Below are 20,295 nucleotides of genomic sequence, written 5' to 3' on the forward strand. Positions count from 1 at the left end.
TTTCTCTTTGCCTTGAGCAAAAATGTCAATGTAATTCTTTTTCCCCCCCAAACCTCTCAAGAGAGCACACAATCTTGTTAACTCTTCTGTAACCTAGTTCTTCCTTTGCTTTCTTCCACCTTTAAGTAATCTTTCTTCCTTCCTTCCTTAATCCCCAAAGCATAAAGGAAACTGCAAAACTCACTCTCAGGAGCATTTGAGTTCTTGCTTCCTGGCAATTTATATCTGTTTTGGCTCAAATTCAGTCTTATAAACATTTTTGCATGTTATAATTCATTGACTGGCTAAAGTTATATTCACACTTATATGTCTTTATGCCATATAGAGCCAAAATATTTTCATATTATAAGGTCAGGCTCATTAGGTGGTTGGGTTCTATTGTGAATCCAGTGTTTTCTGCTTCTAGACTTATAAGATAGCTTATGGAAGAGCTTGGCTATGACTTGAGTTTTGTAGAATGGGTGAGATTTTATTAGGAGGACAAGTGAGTATTAATTTCCCATCTGGATTTAAAGACAGGAATAGGCTGTGCAATATGAAGCAACACAGCCAATGGTAAACTATGCTTATAGACTGTGAAGTGAATTATCAACCTAAATAAAAAGGTAAACTGAGGCAAGTTTAAATTACCAGAAATTGAGTTTACTTGGGAAAGCAGAGTAATTGCAACTTGTGGAACATATGCTATAGCAAGGTACAGGCAAGTTCTCTGAGGGCTGTGGTCAGGCTGTGTTGTGGGCAGGGTATGCAAAGAAGGGCAAGTCCACCAAGAGTCCAAGCAATAAGTTTATTGGTGTGGGGATGGCAAAAGATTCTTGGCATATGTTCACTGGTCAGGAGATGAGTCTCAGATTTCTGTAAATCAGGCATTTATAGTAAATAAGTCTCTTAGTTCTTAAGTTCTGTTCTTCTGAGTGTGCATTCTTCAGTTTGTATCCTCTGGTTCTATTTTATTTTATTTTATTTTATTTTTTATTTTTTTCTCAAAGTATATGAGATACTAATTACTCAAAGAAAGGGTAATAGATTATATTATTGTTTTCTGCATATGGTAGAGGAATTACATCACATAGTATTCAGTCCAATTTTGTAAGTCTCTATTACACAGCTGAAATTTAAGGAGATTCTTAGTAAATTAAAATCTTTATGATCCATATAATTTGCTAACATACCAGTACATCCTAAGATATTTCTTGAAGTATTTTCCTCTGGTTCTATTTTAGATTGGAATTTTCTTTTACAGAATTTTGCTGAGGGTGTGTTTCTCCTCTGATATTCTTTCCAGCTTCCTGTGAAATCTTAGCTAAAGTGGGACTTGATGAGTGAGGATTTTAAAGTTTGAGAGCTTGATATTCCCTCTATAGGATTACGGCGTAAGATTTAAAAATGACTTATAGCAGAATTAGGGGAACGTATCAGTTTTGTCTTTACTAACTTGCCTGAGTTTTGTGCATTTAGGATCTTTCACTTAAGATAAGGTTATGGACCAGTCAACTTTTATTTTTGTGTTCACATTTGCCTTATTTGTGTCTATGTTTTCTGTAATAAAAGCCAATAAATGCTTAGCTGGTTTGAGGTTGGTCTTGCCACTTTAATTAGCAACCACACCAAAGACATCTTGCCTACCTGAACTACTGTGGTTACCCTGCTTTCTCATTTAATTAGAATATAAAGATAATGACACTTTCTATTCAGTCCCAGAAATCCTGGATTGAGGGTGTGTTCGACAAAAGAGAATGTAACAAAATCATCCCCAGCTCTCAAGACCCTCACAGGTACAGTTTTTAAAATGTATTTTTCTTTAAAGCAACACTGCTTAGAGGACTGTTTGTGGAAACTTAGAGATATGATTTGTCTAAAGGATTTGATAATGTCTATAAAGTAGCATTTATTTTTAATTGATGTTTGTTTGTATTTATAAAAATAAAACATGATTATTGTAGAAAATTCTTACCAGATCAAAAGATACTGTTGAATCTGTGGATGTAAAACTGGGAATATGGAGGACTCTTTATTGAAAAAAGTCCATGTATAAGTGGACCTGTGCCCTTTAAACCCATGTTGTTCAAGGATCAGTTGTATTTTAATTAGGGGGACCACTTTATTTTTAAATTCCTTTGAGCTTTTGGCCTTACGTTCATTTGAAGTTTAGCAGTCACTGCTATATGCTTATGGAAGGTAACATGGTGAGGTTAGCAAAATTCTAGTTCTTTGGGCATGACTAAAATAGTGTTCCTTGCCTTTGTTAAATATTTACTAGTCCCGCCCTCATTGAATTACCTGTGGCTTGTAAGCCCTGTGATTAAAAATTCTCATTTTACCTGCTTATAAAAAAAGTTCTTCATGCCTAAAATACTATCACTAATGGCCACAGTGATAACCCCCAAATCCAGAAGGTTCTTTTGAATTATCAAAAAGAAAGATTAAAAATAATACTGACTTTCCCTTAATTTGATAGTGTTTTATGGTTTTAGAATTGTATATGTATATTTTTATACGTGGTTCTCAAGAATTCTACAGTCTTCCTAGTATAAGAATAACAAGAGCTACCATTATCATACATACTTCAGTGTACCAGGTGCTATAAGACACTTTTCATCTATATCTCAGATAATCATTTTGATAACCTTATAGGGCAGATATTTTTAGATATGAGAACTGGGGCTTAGAAGAATCATTAATGAGATGTAAATCCAAGTATTTTGGTTCCCAATCTAGCATTCTGTTAATTAGTTCATAGTTACTGCAGTATAATCATCGTTGGTAAATGACACGGGAATATTTGGAGAATGAGGTAAGGGTACTCAACAAACCCTGTTTTCCAGACCATGGAAGATAACAGATATTTACTGTATAAGCATTGAATATGTCTTCGAATACTATATATCTGTAAACTAACAGATTTTATTTCTTGAATTTAGATGCACTGCAGGATGCCAGGTCTGCCAGAATTTAATCCGGTAAGACAGATCAATAAGATCTCTTTTAATTTTTAGACACTCTATTCAAATTCATTGGAATAGTTTTCTCCCACCTTGAATGGACTCAATGAAAGCACTTTATTGGTGCATTTTATTTCCTTTCTGAAGGAAGTTTAAAAAAAGGAATGTGAGATATTTTTGAAAGAGAGTGATTGATTATTTGAATGTAATAGATTACTTGAACTCCCAGACATGTAAATGGCTAAAAGCCTTTGATAAGAGTTTCTGTCAATTGAAATACATAGAAAACCTTCAATTTTCATTTCATTATCTTGCATTTTCTTTGGATAATGAAGATGTTTTGTGCACACACAACACTCTCTTTGATCTATAACTTGTAAGTGATGTATGCCAGGCTTCAAGTCTGACATTAACTCTGACATGTTGTTTTCCTAATACCACCAAGGAATTGGAGATAGTGTCAGATCCCACGGGATAAGAGCTCAAGACGACTCTACCCCTTACTCCCAACTTCAGATGCCAATGTCTGTTCTTCTGACCAGTGGGCTATAGCTTGGAGTTTCCCATGACCCCCTCCACAATTCATTTAATTTGCTAGAGAAGTTCACATAACTCAGAGAAACATTTACTTAAGTTTACCAGTTTATTATAAAGGGTACTACTATAAAGAATACATATGACCAGACAGATGGAAGAGATGCACAGGGCATGGAGTGTGGAAAGGGACACAGAGCTTCCATGTCCTCTCCAAGTGTGCCACTCTCTCAGCACCTCCACGGGGTCACCAACCCGAGGCTCTCTAGACCTCATCCTTTGGTTTTTTATGGGTGCTTCATTACACAGACACAATGATTGAGTCAGTGGCCATTGGTGATTGATTCAACTTTCAGCACCTTTCTCACTCTTTTTGTTGGGAAACTCCAAGGGTTTTAGGAGCTCTGTGCCAGAAAGGGGGACAATGACCAAATATATATTTATTACAAATTACAACATCACCCAGGGTTATGGGCAAAAATAATGTGCAATACACATTTTAACAGTGATTTGCATTTTAAACTATGTGTTAGTAACGGGTTTTATGTCTTATTTATAAATAGGAGAAAATGAAATCTTTTTAATTGTGGTCAGATTCTGAAGTTTACATTATGGATTAAACCAATGTTAAAATTATTTTGGTAAAAATAAATAAATTCAGAATCCAAAATTTAGCAAATCACGGGGAAAGGAAAACACCATCCACAGGTATAAGAGGAAGGATGGGGTTGCTGGGTATATTGGTCTTCTCAGGCTGCCATAACAGAAGACCGCAAACTGAGTCGCTTAAACAACAGACATTGATTTTCTCACAGTTCCGGAGGCTAGCGGTCCAAGATCAAGGTGTCATCAAAGCTGGTTTCTGATGAGGCCTCTCCCTGCGGTGCAAACAGTGCCCTTCTCACTATGTCCTCACCTGGCCTTCCCACTGTGCGTTTGCTGACAGAGAGTTGTGGTGTTTCTCTTCTTGTAAAGACACCAGTCCTATATGATTAGGGCCTCACTCTTATGATATTATTGCAACTTTCTTACTGCCTTATAGAGTCTATCTTAAATATAGTCACATTGGGGATTAGTTAGGGCTTCAATATATGAATTATTGGGGACTGACTCTGTCCATAACACTGGGGGAAGAGTTTCCATTTGCCTAACGTCTTATACCTGTTTTCAAAGATATTTTTTTCTATGTAGTAATTATTTAAAATTATGCTAACATTCAAAGCAACATAAGCATGTAGTGGAGTGTAAAGTCTTCACTTACTCCTCCTACTTCCTACTTTATTCTCCAGAACCTCCCCTGTTCATACTCCCCAGCCTTACAGTTTTTAGAGAAACTAACGTGAACAATACTGTGAAAATATTTCTATTTTCATACTATTTGGAAATTAAATGAAGCTGAACATCCTAGCTTCATTCATTTCTGATGTCATCTTTGTTATATATCAAGGTCTCATATGTATATGGCTCTATTTCTAAGCTTTTTTTTCAATACCATAGATCTACTTCTCCTGTTTCTGGTAAATGCTACTCTGTTTTATTATTATAAATTTGTAATATACCTTGATACCTGATTATTCTTCCTTTTAAAAATTGTTTTACTCTTTTGGACACTTTTATATATCCATATAAATTTTTGAATCACTTTGTCAAGTTCCTTGAAAAATCCTTTTGTGATTTTTGCTGGTAGTTTATGGGATTTATAAAAACAATTTGGGAGGGATTAATAAACATGGAATTTTTTTTTTGGTGGGGGGACGATAGGTTTCTTCTTTGGAGCCACTTTGCCACAATTAAAAAAATTATTTTTAAGAGTTTATTTGAGCCAAACTGATGACATATTCTGAAGACTAAGATCTTTTTAAAATTACTGTTATTATTATTTATTTAGAAATTAAGTTTAATAGGGTGACACTGATCAATAAGAGTACATAGATTTCAGGTAAACATTTCTATAGCATTTGGACTGTTGATTGTGTTGTGTAATCATCACCCAAAGTCAAATCATTCTCTGTCACCGTATATTTGTCCCTCTTTACTCCTCTCTCCCTCTATATCCCTCCCCCTGGTAACCATTTCACTTTTATCTATGCCCATGAGCATAAACTAACGTCTTAAATGTGCCAGAGAATAACGGTTTTGTACTTCCACCTTGCCACAATTTAATGTCATAAACTAGAATAAAATAAAGACTTTATTTGAGACTGTATAGACTCAAATAAAATGGATTAAACTAGAAAAATGCTTAGGAAAAAAGTGGATTCAAACTGGAGAACAGTCTTATGAAAGAGTAATGATTTATCTCTCCATGTGTGGTTGCCTCCACTAATGTTCTGTTTTTTGTTTGTTTGTTTGTTTGGTTGTTTTTTTTTACGACAGAGACAGAGAGAGGGACAGATAGCGACAGACAGACAAGAAGGGAGAGAGATGAGAAGCATCAGTTCTTTGTTGCAGTTCCTTAGTTGTTCATTGACTGTTTTCTCATATGTGCCTTGACCTGGGGGTTCCAGCAGAGCAAGTGACCCCTTGCTCAAGCCAGCGACCTTGGGCTCAAGCCAGTGACCATAGGATCATATCTGTGATCCCACACTCAAGCCAGTGACCACATACTCAACCCAGATGAGCCCATGTTCCAGCCGGTGACCTTGGAGTTTTGAACCTGGGTCCTTTGTATCCCAGTCCGATGCGCTATCCACTGTACCACCACCTGGTCAGGCTAATGTTCTGTTTTTAAAAAAGCCACAGTATGAGTGCATCATTCAGTTTATGAGGAGTTTTCATTTCCAAGTATAATCCTTGCTCCAGGAGATGACCAGATGGCACATTTCTCACTAGTAGATCCTAATTATGTGTATTCTGTACATTTGGGATTCTTCTTCCTCCCTTGCATCAAAAGCCCCTCCATCAGAACCCCAATATTGTCCTCCACGTTCTGATTTTTCTCTTCATCCTGTTTCCCTGCTTAGTTGGACCCCATAATTTGTATGTATTTTTATGTTGCTTTTTATCCATACACAAAAGCCTCAATCATTTAAAAGCTGAATAATAATTTATTTGTATATAAGAGGTATATGATCTGACATCTTTGATACAAATAGTTGTCTTGGTCTGCAGATATACAATTTTTCATTGAGAAAGTATTAAGTTCTACATATTCAAATTTCACTTTGTTGTTCTGATTGTTTCTAATTCATCCAAGATGAGAAATCTATCATTCTTTCATGAATATGATGAATATACTTTGTTAATTTTTATATAATTTTAATTTTGAAAAGATGTCACCTTTTATTTTACTTAGTTTATTTAATTGTATAGTAGAAATTATGGCTATGAATATGGTAGTTTCCAAAACTGCTCATTACTTTCAAGAACATCTATTAACTTTTCTTCCCTTTAAACTTATATTACATATATTTACTTATTATTAATTTATAGTTATAGTCAAGTCTCCTTCATGGCTCTTTCCTTGTGATAGTTCTTTGTTTACATGTTTATCTAAAGTTACATCTATTTTTTGCATTAACATTTCTTTCTTTTGATGTGCATATTGTTTTACATGAGGACTTTTTCTCAAGTATTGTGTATTAGAGATTTGTAGTTAAAATTCTTTTAATTGATTTTAGAGAGAAGAAGAGAGAGAGGGAGAAACATCAATTTGTTGTTCCACTTACTTATGTATTCGTTGATTGATTCTTGTATGTGCCCTTACTTGGGATCAAACCCACAACCTTGACATATTGGGACCATGTTCTAACTAATTGAGCTACCCAGCCAGAGCAAGATTTTTAGATTACTATTTTTAGAACAATTTTGTTGAGGTATAATTGACATAAAATAAAGCATACATACTTAAACTATACACTTAGATTTTTTTTAACCATTTTATCCATTTTTAAGTGCATAGTTCAGTAGTGTTAAGTATATTTGCATTGTTGTATAATGAATCTCTAGAACTATTTCTTGCAAAACTGGAACTCTATGCCTGTTAAACAGTAACCCCCTACTGACCCCACTCCCCAAACTGTGGCAACCACCATTTTACTTTCTTTCTCTGTGGATTTGCCTATTGTAGGGACCTCATATCATTGGAATCATTCGTCTTTTTGTGACAGGCTTATTTCACTTAGCATAACTTTCACAAGGTTCAATCCATGTTGTATCATATCACAGAATTTCCTTTCCCTTTAAGGATAAATATTCTATTATATGTGTACACCACATTTTGTTTATCCACTTATCTGTTGATAGACATCGTGTTGCTTCCACTTCTGGGCTATTGTAAATAATGCTGATATGAACATGAGTGTGCAAGAGATTTTTAGTATTTTTTTTTAGAAATATTCCCCAAATGATTGTAATATGTAGCCAAGAGAGAAAACCACTGAGAGTATTTCTAAATTTAGAGGATAATCCAGTTATAAAAATTTAATATAAATCTTAATGGGACATTTTAAAAATTATTGATATATGTCATCTATACATTGCACTTGAGAAATGTAGAAACATTACATCTATTTTCAATTCTGAAATTATGTGTTTTCTATTTTGAAATTGTCTTTTTTAATCCCAAATATAAGGTGTTACTGTGGGCGACTGATTGGAGACCACCATGGGATAGATTATACCCGGACCAGCTCAGCTGCCATGGGTGATGAAAATGAACAATGGTCTGTTGAAAAGCACACAACGAGGAGCCCTACAGATACCTTCGGCACTATTAATTTCCAAGTTGGAGAGCACATCCACCATGCCAAGGTTTGTTAACCCACATTATATTGCTGGGTTTTAACAGAGGATATAACCTCCCTATTATATCTCCTAATTATATTACCAAGTGTAGATGATCTGATGATTAGGTTTTATTGCAGAAGTAAACCCATGCTATTACCCTCTTGATGAAAATGACGTGACCTTTCTGTTTCCTTTATGTTTCAGGGGGCACTCTTCTTTTCCCAGGGGTGGTGTGGCCAGCTGTTTATTTGTTTTTTTTTCTTTTTAAAATAATTTTATTTTTTTAATGGGGTGACATCAATAAATCAGGATACATATATTCAAAGATAACAAGTCCAGGTTATCTTGTCTTTCAATTATGTCGCATACCCATCACCCAAAGTCAGATTGTCCTCTGTCATCTTCTATCTAGTTTTTTTTTTTGCCCCTCCCCCTCCCCCTTTTCCTCTCCCTTTCCCCCCTCCCCCCGTAACCACCACACTCTTATCAATGTCTCTTAGTTTCACTTTTATGTCCCACCTACGTATGGAATAATGCAGTTCCTGTTTTTTTCTGATTTACTTATTTCACTTCGTATCATGTTATCGAGATCCCACCATTTTGCTGTAAATGATCCGATGTCATCATTTCTTATGGCTGAGTAGTATTCCATAGTGTATATGTGCCACATCTTCTTTATCCAGTCATCTATTGACGCCATTTGGTTGTTTCCATGTCCTGGCCACTGTGAACAATGCTGCAATGAACATGGGGCTGCATGTGTCTTTATGTATCAGTGTTTCTGAGTTTTGGGGGTATATACCCAGTAGAGGGGATTGCTGGGTCATAAGGTAGTTCTATTTTCAGTTTTTTGAGGAACCACCATACTTTCTTCCATAATGGTTATACTACTTTACATTCCCACCAACAGTGTATGAGGGTTCCTTTTTCTCCACAGCCTCTCCAACATTTGCTATTACCTGTCTTGTTAATAATAGCTAATCTAACAGGTGTGAGGTGGTATCTCATTGCAGTTTTGATTTGCATTTCTCTAATAGCTAAAGAAGCTGAGCATCTTTTCATATATCTGTTGGCCATTTGTATTTCTTCCTGGGAGAAGTGTCTGTTCATGTCCTCTTCCCATTTTTTTATTGGATTGTTTGTTTGTTGTTGAGTTTTATGAGTTCTTTGTATATTTTGGATATTAGGCCCTTATCTGAGCTGTTGTTTGAAAATATCATTTCCCATTTAGTTGGCTTTCTGTTTATTTTGTTATCAGTTTCTCATGCTGAGCAAAAACTTCTTAGTCTGATGTAGTCCTATTCATTAATTTTTGCCTTCACTTCTCTTGCCTTTGGAGACAAATTCATAAAATGCTCTTTAAAAACCCAGGTCCATGAGTTTAGTACCTATGTCTTCTTCTATGTACTTAATTGTTTCAGGTCTTATGTTTAGATCTTTGATCCATTTTGAGTTAATTTTAGTACAGGGGGACAAACTGTAGTCGAGTTTCATTTTTTTGCATGTGGCTTTCCAGTTTTCCCCAGCTGTTTATTTGATTGAACTCTTTCAGTAAGCTTATGCCCCTCTCTGGAAGATATGGCTTTCTGCTCTTGAGACAGATGCCAAAGGGCTGCTCATGTGGAATGCAGAAAGTTACAGCCAGAAAGCAGGTTTTAGCTGAAGCATGGTCATACCAATTACCATGACTTAGCCTCTTCTCAGGAAGAAAATGTGGGGATTTCTGTCTGCATGCCCTGAATCAGGAGTCGTCAAACTTTTTATAAAAACCGCCCACTTTTGCAGTGCTGGTCAACCTGGTCCCTACTGCCCACTAGTGGGCATTTCAACTTTCATGGTGGGCGGTAGCAGAGCAACCAAACAGCGCCGCGATTGGTCCACCATGGAAGCTGGACCGCCCACTAGTGGGCGTAGGGACCAGGTTGACCAGCACTGCAAAAGTGGGCAGTTTAAAAAAAAATATTTTATTTATTGATTTTTAGAGAGAGGGGAGAGAGAGAGAGAGAGAGAGAGAGAGAAGGGGGAGGAGCAGGAAGCATCAACTCCCATATGTGCCTTGACCAGGCAAGCCCAAGGTTTTGAACCGGGAACCTCAGTATTCCAGGTCCACGCCTTATCCCACTGCGCCACCACAGGTCAGGCCAAAAGTGGGCGGTTTTTATAAAAAGTTTGACGACCCCTGCTGGGCCTGAATTATAGTACTGGGCTCTTCCTGCCAATTTTCTTCCTGTCCCTAATGTAATTTTGCAGGTGATATGCATAGTATTGACAGGTCAGCTATCTCACAGGTGTTTTCTTTTGTTAGCCACCTGCTGCTTTATTAGTGGCAGACTTCCCAGGGGAAAATGCAAGGGGAGCCCACCACAGGAAAGCTCAGATTGGCTGTATTCTGGAGGGTGACCATCAGTTGGATGGATTTGAAACAATAGTTCTTAATAGTGTAATCATAATAAAGTTTCATAATATAGTTCTACAGTAACCTGCATTTCCAGTTAATCCTCATGCATTTAACCTTCCATGCTGATGTTTTCTTTAGTGATCAGGAAAACTGACTTCATTTTCTGCTGTAATCTTTTTTGGAAGGTGACTCTTAGTGTGACTAATTACTCTGCATGTAATTTTTCCCTTAAGTTTTGGTCTTCTGTTACTTTTAAAATTTATTCATGATTATCTTCATTTACTCATTTTTCATCTATTCAACAAATATTTTTTGGGTGCATACTTTGCTATGCCCCAAAGAACATATGTTCTGTGTAGTAACGTTGGTTTTGTGGGGTAGGAACTAACTTTACCCTCAGGGTTCTTTCTTGATTATTAGCCGGTCTAATAATCAAACAGATATGAGACAGATCAGAAAGAGAAAATGACAATTTTTTTTTTTTTTTGTATTTTTCTGAAGCTGGAAACGGGGAGAGACAGACAGACTCCCGCATGCGCCCAACCGGGATCCACCCGGCACGCCCACCAGGGGCGACGCTCTGCCCATCAGGGGGCGATGCTCTGTCCCACCAGGGGCGATGCTCTGCCCATCAGGGGGCGATGCTCTGCCCCTCCGGGGCGTCGCTTTGCCGCGACCAGAGCCACTCTAGCGCCTGGGGCAGAGGCCAAGGAGCCATCCCCGCTCCAATGGAGCCTTGGCTGCGGGAGGGAAGAGAGAGAGACAGAGAGGAAGGAGGGGGTGGGGGTGGAGAAGCAAATGGGCGCTTCTCCTATGTGCCCTGGCCGGGAATCGAACCTGGGTCCCCCGCACGCCAGGCCGACGCTCTACCGCTGAGCCAACCGGCCAAGGCCAGAAAATGACAAATTTCATACATACATATGTATGGGAACCCTGCATACATGAGGGAGCTAAAGACCCCAAATACAGGAGAGGCTCAGAGATAGAAAGGGGGTTGAGGTGTATAAGACATCCTGAGCTAGAGCTGGAGTAAAGCATTCTGGAACTTCAAAAGGTCATTGCAGGATGATAAAACACATTTAGTAAATAGAAGTTTGCCCTACCCTATAGGTATTACAATGAGGGGCCAGGAGGAGCTAAAGTTTCTTTCTGAGCCTGCAGCTAAAATTGCCTTTAGCTCAAAGTGATCTGCATCCCACTGAGGCACACCTTGGGGTGGCTCATTCTGAACCCTGCAGTTACAGTCTAGTCAAGGGAATATGAAATAAACATACAGTTACCACAGCGAGTGGGGATGCTATGAAAAGAAATACAGGGATTTTTGAGGAAATAAAAAGTGTGTGTGTCAAGGAGGCCATCTGAAAGGAGGGACAGCGAAGCTGAGATCAGAGGGATGAGTGAGATGTTTGGTGTTGGTGAGGCTGAGGGTCAGGACCACACTAGGCCAAAGGAATACCTTGTGCAAAGGCCAAGGGAGAGTATGGTACATTTAGGAGAACTGAAAATATGGTTAAACGAACTTCCTGATCTGTGGTGGGATTCAAATAATTTAATAGCCGGTTCTCTGCCCTAATGACCGTCTTAAGTATTAAAAAACGGTATACCGAAAGGTAGTTTATTATTTCATGCATTTATAAGAACAATAAAAGAGGTACACAGAACTAGATTATGTTATAAGAAAGAGTTTAAAAATATTAATGAAAAAATATTAAATAACACCTAACAAAAAACAATAAAACTGTTATTTAAGTTATTTTCATATTGCTTTTTGATTGGTGTCCCCTCTTCCTACTGAAGTAACAAACGCAAGGCAATTAAAATATAGTATTTCATCAAAGGTATAATGAGTTTTATGGAATGAATAAATAAATATTACAAGCACAGTTTTGTCAAATTTTTTTTACCTATGGATGGAATGAACATTGCTGCGGGTGCTTAGAATATGCTGTTTTTCAGATGAACGTTAAAAAAGATCAAGGAGTGTAAATTTGTGATTTCCACATTGGACAGCTGCCCAGCACCCACCGTAGAGAGAATCCTGTTTACAAGTGCCATTCTTGGCCCTGACCAGTTGGCTCACTGGGCGAGTGTTGGCCCAGATTGTGGATGTCCCGGGTTTGACTCCTGGTTAGGGCACACAGGAGAAGCACCCATCTGCTTCTCCATTCCTCCCCCTCTCACTTCTATCTCTTTCTCTCCTTCTTCCCCTCCTGCAGCCATGGCTCAGTTGGAGCAAGTTGACTCTGGGTGCTGAGGATGGCTCCATGGCCTCCACCTCAGTCACTAAGAAGGGCTCAGTTGCTGAGCAATGGAGCAAAGACCCCAGATGGGCAGAGAATCGCCCCCTAGTGGGCTTGCAAGGTGGATCCTGGTTGGGGCACATGCAGGAGTCTATTTCTCTGTCTCCCCTCCTCTCAATAAAAATACCCCCCCCCCCCAAATACAAGTGCATTTTAACAATCGATGTGCTAAACTCAACAAAAAATTAGTATCAGTTCTGCTGAAACAGTGCAAACCAGCTGAATCCCACCACTGCTCCTTATCATGCATACATTTCGCTCCAGTTATATCCTATGGTAGCTGAATGAGTTTTGTTTGATCTCCAGAAGGAAATGTCTGTTCTTTTATGTTTAAGTTGAGTTGCCCTTCAGTTTTACTGTGAGCAGGAGGGAAGCTTGAGAGAGCTGTTTTTTTTTTTCATTTTCCTCCACTGCATTCCTCTTCCCAATTGTTGATCCCACTATCACATTCCACGAAGGATTTGAGGTGAATCTTTGCCAGTTTGAGTGCATCTAACTTGCAGGAGTTAGTTATAAAGGAGGAGGAGGAGTAAGAGCCATTAATCTTTAGCAGAGTCTTTGGTTGGCCTTGAGTAGAGAGACTGAACGCTGATAATTTAGTCAGTGAAGGTTGTTTATCCTGAATGCTCAAGGAGAAATGTCTTCTAGGACTAGCAGGATGTATAATGGCAAGAGAGGGGCACCTGGGAGAAAGTTGGGGGAGAGAGAAGATGAACTAAACCAGAGCTGCCCCTATGCCCTTGCTGTTCATTATTCAGAGCAACATAAGCCATGTCACAAAGGTCAACTTGCACTATTTTCCTGCTCTTTGAATATGTAATAAAGCCGTGGCAACTCAGTCTCCTCTCTTGCAATCCGAGTCCCAGTTTTGTATTCTTCCCATAATACACACTCTGTGATGTCTGCACCATCACAACATTCAGAAATGCTAATATTTTAGTTATGACATAAAAGGATTATGTTTTAAGAATTTCAAAGGTAAGTGGAAAATGGCTTTAAATTTTTATCACATACTGGAGAATAATGTGATAATTCCTAGTTGTATATGCATCTGTGGTTATTTTTGGTAGAATTTCATAATTCATGGTTTCTTATTGCCCTCGTTTCTGCCTGTAAATCTGACGTACCCTTGCTGTTGGTTAGCTTATGCTTTAGGAAGGCAGACACATCTCCATATGACTTTAGTGGTCTACATGTGGCTGGAAAAAGAAAGGCAGTCATACACTATCACCTTAGGTGACATGCAGAATGATTTCGGGCTGCCTGCTGGTTTGGATTTTTTTTCTTTTTCTTTTTTGGTTCCATTGGCTGATCAAAGATGTGACACTTTTGTGAAAGTTATTTATTTTGGAAAAAAAATTCAGAGGGATAATTATATATAAAAAATGGTTAGAATGTAAAATGTATAAGAAAGTTATTGTATGTGCTCCTGGATCTTAATTTAAATTATGCAAATATGTGAAATGGTCAAGTAAATGAAAAGGCATGGCATTTATGAAAAAACCCGTTTCACTTATTTCTAAAAATCTTTTTTAATGGATTTGCTGGAGTAATGATTTTTTTTGCCACTTTGAGATATTTCTACCTCACCAGAGACCTTTGGAGAACGTGGTCAGCCAGCCTTGAGAGCCAGAGGAAGCCTTCTCACTGAGACCTGGAATTCCCAGAGGGAACTTAAAGTGGGTTTGAGATTCTCAAAGTAAATATTTCCATTATGTAAAGATGGACTTTTGAAGAGATCTCAGGCCCTTTCTTTCAAGTTTTGTCTATTTTAATGCCTTTTTTCATGTTTATTATTACCTGGCCTGTGTTTTTCACTATTTTATGTACATATGTATATGCTTATCTTCCAGTATATTAGAACTTCCTATGATACAAAGTTGGATCACCTGTTACATTTGATGTTGAAAGAGTGGAAGATGGAATTGCCAAAGCTGGTGATTTCTGTCCACGGGGGCATCCAGAACTTCAAGATGCCCTCCAAACTTAAAGAGATCTTCAGCCAGGGTTTGGTCAAAGCTGCAGAGACAACAGGAGCATGGATAATAACTGAAGGCATCAATACTGGTAAAGCACACACCCTGTTACACACCCTTCCTTAATTCCCTCTTTCTGTGAATCAAGCAGAATGACAGCTAAGCTCCACTCTGCAGTGCTCCCAAGCGATGTGGTGACAAGAGGGAGTGACTGGCAAAGAAACCTGGAAGAACCATAGACCTTTCCTGGAATGTGTTTTTACCATTGTTAGACTATGCTATTTTTATATAACTTTGGATAAAAAGAAAATAGTCTTTCATGAGCTTCAGTCTAGGGTGAAGTTAAAAAGGACATGGGATGCATGAAATTGTGTAGTATATAGGCATGGACATGAGCTAAACTTACCATGGACAAGTTCTTAGGCATTGAAAATCAATGAGGTGTGCCACGATAACGTTGAGTGTGTTGGGCATGTGGAGATAACTAACTACGTAACTGTCATTTTACTCACTGTCTCTATCACTGATTTTTCATACTCCTTGAAATCTGGCATTCAAGAATTTTATGTGGTAGTCTCTGAATCTCTAACCCTACTCTTTTTGCATCAGTATTTATGAACTGTCTGAACATTAGAGAGACTCACTTGGGGCTTTAAAAAATATAGATGCATAGTCTTGACTCCAGATCAACTGGAGTTTTCAGAGAGGGGCTTCGTAAGTGTGTCTGATGTGCAGCCAGGGTTGAGAACTAATAACTTCACAAGTCCTCCTCTGTTACCAATCACCACTTATCATTCTGACCCCAATTCTTATGTGAGGGTTCTTTCTCAACACATTGACACCAGCTGGGTATCCTGTAATCCAACTCAATTCTGACACTATCTGGAAAAGCATCAGATTCCATCGATTAAGGACTCAGTCCCACAAGACTGTCCCCACTTCAGATGCCAATCACAAATTCAGGTTGTTACCTGTAGTTCCGACCAACTGGCTGTAAATCTGAGATTCCCCTGATAACCTCCTTTGGTTGATTAATTTGCTAGAGAGGCCCACAGAACTTAGGAAACCAGTTTGCTCATTTGATTACCAGTTTATTATAAAAAATATATAAACCCAGGAATAGCCAGGTGAAAGAGATATATAGGGCAAGATATGTGGGAAGGGGCATAGAGCTTCCATGCCCTCGCTTCTTCTCCACATGCTCACCCACCTGGAAGGTCTCTAAATCCTGTCCCTTTGGTTTTTATGGAAGTTTCATCACATAAGCATGATTGACCAAATCATTGGCTATTGCTGATTGGATTTAATCTCTAGCTGTTTCCCATCCCCAGAGGTCAGGGGGTAGCATTGGATGTTCCAACCCTCTAAATGGTTGGTTGCCCTGTGAAGTCCAAAAATCACCTCATTAACATACCTCTGTTACTCGCATCACTTAGGGAATTCCAAGGGTTTAAGGAGCTCTGTGTCAGGAATAGGATGAAAACCAAATGCATATTTCTTATTATAAGTCACAGTATCACAGTGTGGCTTTTCATCTTTCTCTTTTCTCTCTCTCTTGATTTTTATTGGCCCTAGGCAATGTCTCCTATTAAAGTCAGCCCATTCTTTAAGATCTGCATTAGATGTCAACACACCCACAAAACATTCTCTATCTCAACTCACTTTTGTCTTTTAATTTCTATAGCATGTATAGCCTGTAGCACTTGTAGCATTCTGTGCTTCTCCTTACAGGTCAAAATGAGCATGAGTCTGTATTGGCTCTTCTTCCTAGTTATGAGCTAGATGCCAAGGCCTGCACATCTGCTAGGCGTTGAGCAATATGTGCTGATTTAACAAATCATTTCTTCTGACTGGAAGGAATGAAGGAAGCAAATGATTGAAAAGAAACAAGAGCAAAATTAAAACCAAGAGATTTGGTGTGTTGTTAATGGGTAACCTGGTTGTTTCTCACATACATTTTAGTGAGATAAATATTGTTTCACATTTTTGAAAGAAAGTGAAGGTGGTGGAGTCCATTGTTTAGTACTCATTTTATTTCTAGTGAAAAAGGAATGGGTTGGGAAGTTTTGTAGAATTCAGAAAAAGGTGGACTTGTGCAAGGCTAACTAACTGCATCACTGCATCACATACTTTATTTATTGCTCCCCACATCCCCCCCTTTTAAAAAACATTTTAGGTTAGGACAAATTAAGGAATAAAAATACAATGGTATGAAGAATGTTGAAATAGTTTGTATGAATGAAAAATTAGAAATGAGACATTATTGGAGCTTCCTTTAACAATAATTAGGGTCTAATATGATTCAACCACCACTCCTTAGAGCTTGACTACTCCAGGCATGGTCTCTGGACCAGCGGCATCAGCATCCCCTGGGTGCCTGTTGGAAATGCAGATCTCAGGCTCCTCCCCAGACTGGCATAATCAGCATCTGCATTTTGACTTCATCCCAAGATGCTTTTTAGGCACATTTAAATTTAAGAAGCTCGGTTTATGAACTGCTACCTGTTCTTGAGATGCTTCTCAACTGTAGTTAAACATTACTTGGCATGAATTTTTGATATATACTTAAATTGAATTCCACAAGCCTTAAAAATTGACAACATATGAAACAGTTGGATAGATGCTATGGGTGAAAGATGAGGAAGATAGGCCCTGGGTTTAGTGATGGGATGGGTTGTGACAATAAGCCAATAGAGACTAAGCAACTAATTAAAAACTGATGCTGGGAGGGTCATTGTTGAGTTACCAAGAAAGTGTTTGGTAATAAAAGGAAGAGAAGGTAAATCCCAGGTATAACTGAGGGCACCTGGGAAGGGATGGAGGAGCATATAGCACTTGTCTGTCTTGAAGGAAGAATAGAAAGAGGCATTCTAGGCAGAGGTGGCAGTTCTGGGCCAGGCACATAACTGGAGATGAAGGCATGTGTAGAAGAAGGTGATAAGATCACCGGCCGGAAGTGTCGTAGGGCAGAGACAGGATCAGCAAGGGAGACTGGAGCCAGATTGGTGCCAGTGCATCAGCTGAGGTTTTATTCTCTATGTAGCAGGCAGCCTTCAAAGGATTTTGAACAGGATAATAAATAGAATATGACATGGTCAGATCTGGTTCCACAGAGAGTTTCAATAGACAGAATGTATTAGAATCACATGTGAGCTGCTGAAAACCCAGCCCACAATGCTGGTAACCCGTGCCAAACAATGGAACCTGAATATCTATATTGGTGGATGGCTCCCCATTTGATATTGATGTGTGCTTTTGGTCTAGAACTTTGATTCTAGAAAATGACTCTGGGAGAAGTGCAAAAGACGGGTTGGAGGAGAAGATGCAGAGAAAGGGAAATGATTTAGGTACTGTGCATCAGGTGCATGCAATGAGCAGGGTTTTCTGTGTTAATGTTATATACAGAATCAGTACTATACACAGGATAAATAACTGGTGTGCAACGTAGTGTTGTGATTAAAAGTCAGATTAAGCCAATTTTTTTTTTTTTTTTTTTTTTTTTTTTTACAGAGGCAGAGATAGACAGGGACAGACAGACAGGAACGGAGAGAGATGAGAAGCATCAATCATCAGTTTCTCGTTGCGCGTTGCGACTTCTTAGTTGTTCATTGATTGCTTTCTCACATGTGCCTTGACCGTGGGCCTTCAGCAGACCGAGTAACTCCCTGCTAGGGCCAGCGACCTTGGGTCCAAGCTGGTGAGCTCTTTGCTCAAGCCAGATGAGCCCGCGCTCAAGCTGGCGACCTCGGGGTCTCGAACCTGGGTCCTTCCGCATCCCAGTCCAACGCTCTATCCACTGCGCCACCACCTGGTCAGGCAGATTAAGCCAATTTTTAAAGAAGCTACATACTACATTATTCCAACTGTATGACATTCTGGAGAAGGCAAGACTATGGAGACAATAAAATGATCCATGGTTGCCAGGGGTTAAATTGGGGATGGGAGAGGGCTGGAGTGAATAGGCAGAGAGCAGAGAATGTTTAGGGCTGTGAAAATACTCTGTATGACACTGTAATGGTGAATGCATGTCATTTATATATTTGTCCAAACCCATAGCGTGTACAATACCAAGAGTGAACTTTTGCCAACTATGTACTTTGGGTAATTATGCTATGCCAATATGGAGTAATCAGTTGTAATAAATGTAGCATTCTGGTGGGGAATGTTCATGGTAAGGGTGGCTATGGGTGTGTAGGACTAGGGAGTTTCTAGAAATTCCCTGTATGTTCAACTTTACTTTGACTCTAATACTGGTCTTAAAAGTAAAGTCTGAAGAAAAACCAAATATCCTGGGTTGGAATCCAAGCTGTACAAATTACCAATTTTATAAACTTTTATAAGGTATTTAACTTCTTTGTGCCTTAATTTTTTCCTATAAAATCGATTAATGGACTAAGAAAGTTTTTACTGAAAGTATAAATACATGTAAACACATCTTAAAAGAACACTTAGTGCATGGTAAGAATTGGCTATAGTAATTATTGCTACTATTATTAATTCCAGAAGGGAAAACATTGACATATTAGATCTGGAATATTTGTGTATATAAAGCTACTAAAATAATTTGCCTCAATGAAGCAAGGGGCACATTTGAAGGATGTTTCGCTGTGACAGTAGAAAGGTTAGATAAAAATAAGTTTTAGAGCATTCATGATTACATGGTTGGGCTCAGAACTTTCTGGTTAGGCAAGCCTGGGGGTAAAGCTGAGGTTGTAAGCAGAAACTGCCCATAAGGCAAGGAGAATTGTTCCGGTAAAGAGCTCAGTGATAAGAATAAGAGGTGTCAAGAGAGAGAAGAGGAAGCCAAGATACAAAAACTGAATCCACTGTGTCAACAACTTTTCCTAACAATGGCCTTTTGCATGTACTTGTTTATTTTTCTTTTTCTGGGAGTCATGCTTTTTGTATGATTTGTGAGTTACAGCTTGACTTCTAAACTGCTTGTTCCTAGGAGTGTCCAAACATGTTGGGGATGCCCTGAAAGCCCATTTCTCCCAGTGCTTGAGAAAAATCTGGACAGTTGGAATCCTTCCTTGGGGTGTCATTGAGAACCAGAGAGATCTTATTGGAAAAAATGTAAGTAGACAATACTTTCACAACAAATGGCAACGAGCATATATCCAATTGACAAGTCAGCATTACCCCTAGATATCTAACGGACATCTGGAATGAAATATATTCCAAAGCAACTCCTGACTGCCTACTACCTCCCTTACCCTATCTTAGAAAATAACAAACTCATCTTTCCAGTTGCTTAAGGGAAAATCCTTGGACTCATCCTGGAATAATCTCTGTCTTGATCCATCAGCTTTAGTTTAAAAATATAGCCAGAATCTGACCTGTTCTCAATTCCTCCACTGTTACTGAGCAGGTCCAAGCCTCCATTTTCTGTCACCTGGATGATTATAATAAGCTTC

General features: G+C 38.6%; 1 protein-coding gene across 5 annotated transcripts in view; it reads left to right on the forward strand.

Moving 5' to 3' along the window:
- Positions 1–20,295, forward strand: part of TRPM6 (transient receptor potential cation channel subfamily M member 6) — a 201,118-nt gene that overhangs the window by 55,458 nt on the left and 125,365 nt on the right. For 4 of the 5 annotated variants that reach the window (XM_066257076.1, XM_066257078.1, XM_066257077.1 and 1 more), the window contains 5 exons: positions 1,696–1,775; positions 2,922–2,960; positions 8,051–8,228; positions 14,756–14,969; positions 19,830–19,954. In XM_066257076.1, the coding sequence (XP_066113173.1) occupies positions 1,696–1,775; positions 2,922–2,960; positions 8,051–8,228; positions 14,756–14,969; positions 19,830–19,954 (636 nt within the window). Of the gene's footprint in view, positions 1–1,695; positions 1,776–2,921; positions 2,961–8,050; positions 8,229–13,743; positions 13,881–14,755; positions 14,970–19,829; positions 19,955–20,295 lie in introns of those variants that run through there. The other variant, XM_066257080.1, reaches the window with a different exon arrangement.

The sequence above is a fragment of the Saccopteryx bilineata genome, chromosome 2, assembly GCF_036850765.1.
Source record: "Saccopteryx bilineata isolate mSacBil1 chromosome 2, mSacBil1_pri_phased_curated, whole genome shotgun sequence".
NCBI classification, from domain to species: Eukaryota; Metazoa; Chordata; class Mammalia; order Chiroptera; family Emballonuridae; genus Saccopteryx; species Saccopteryx bilineata.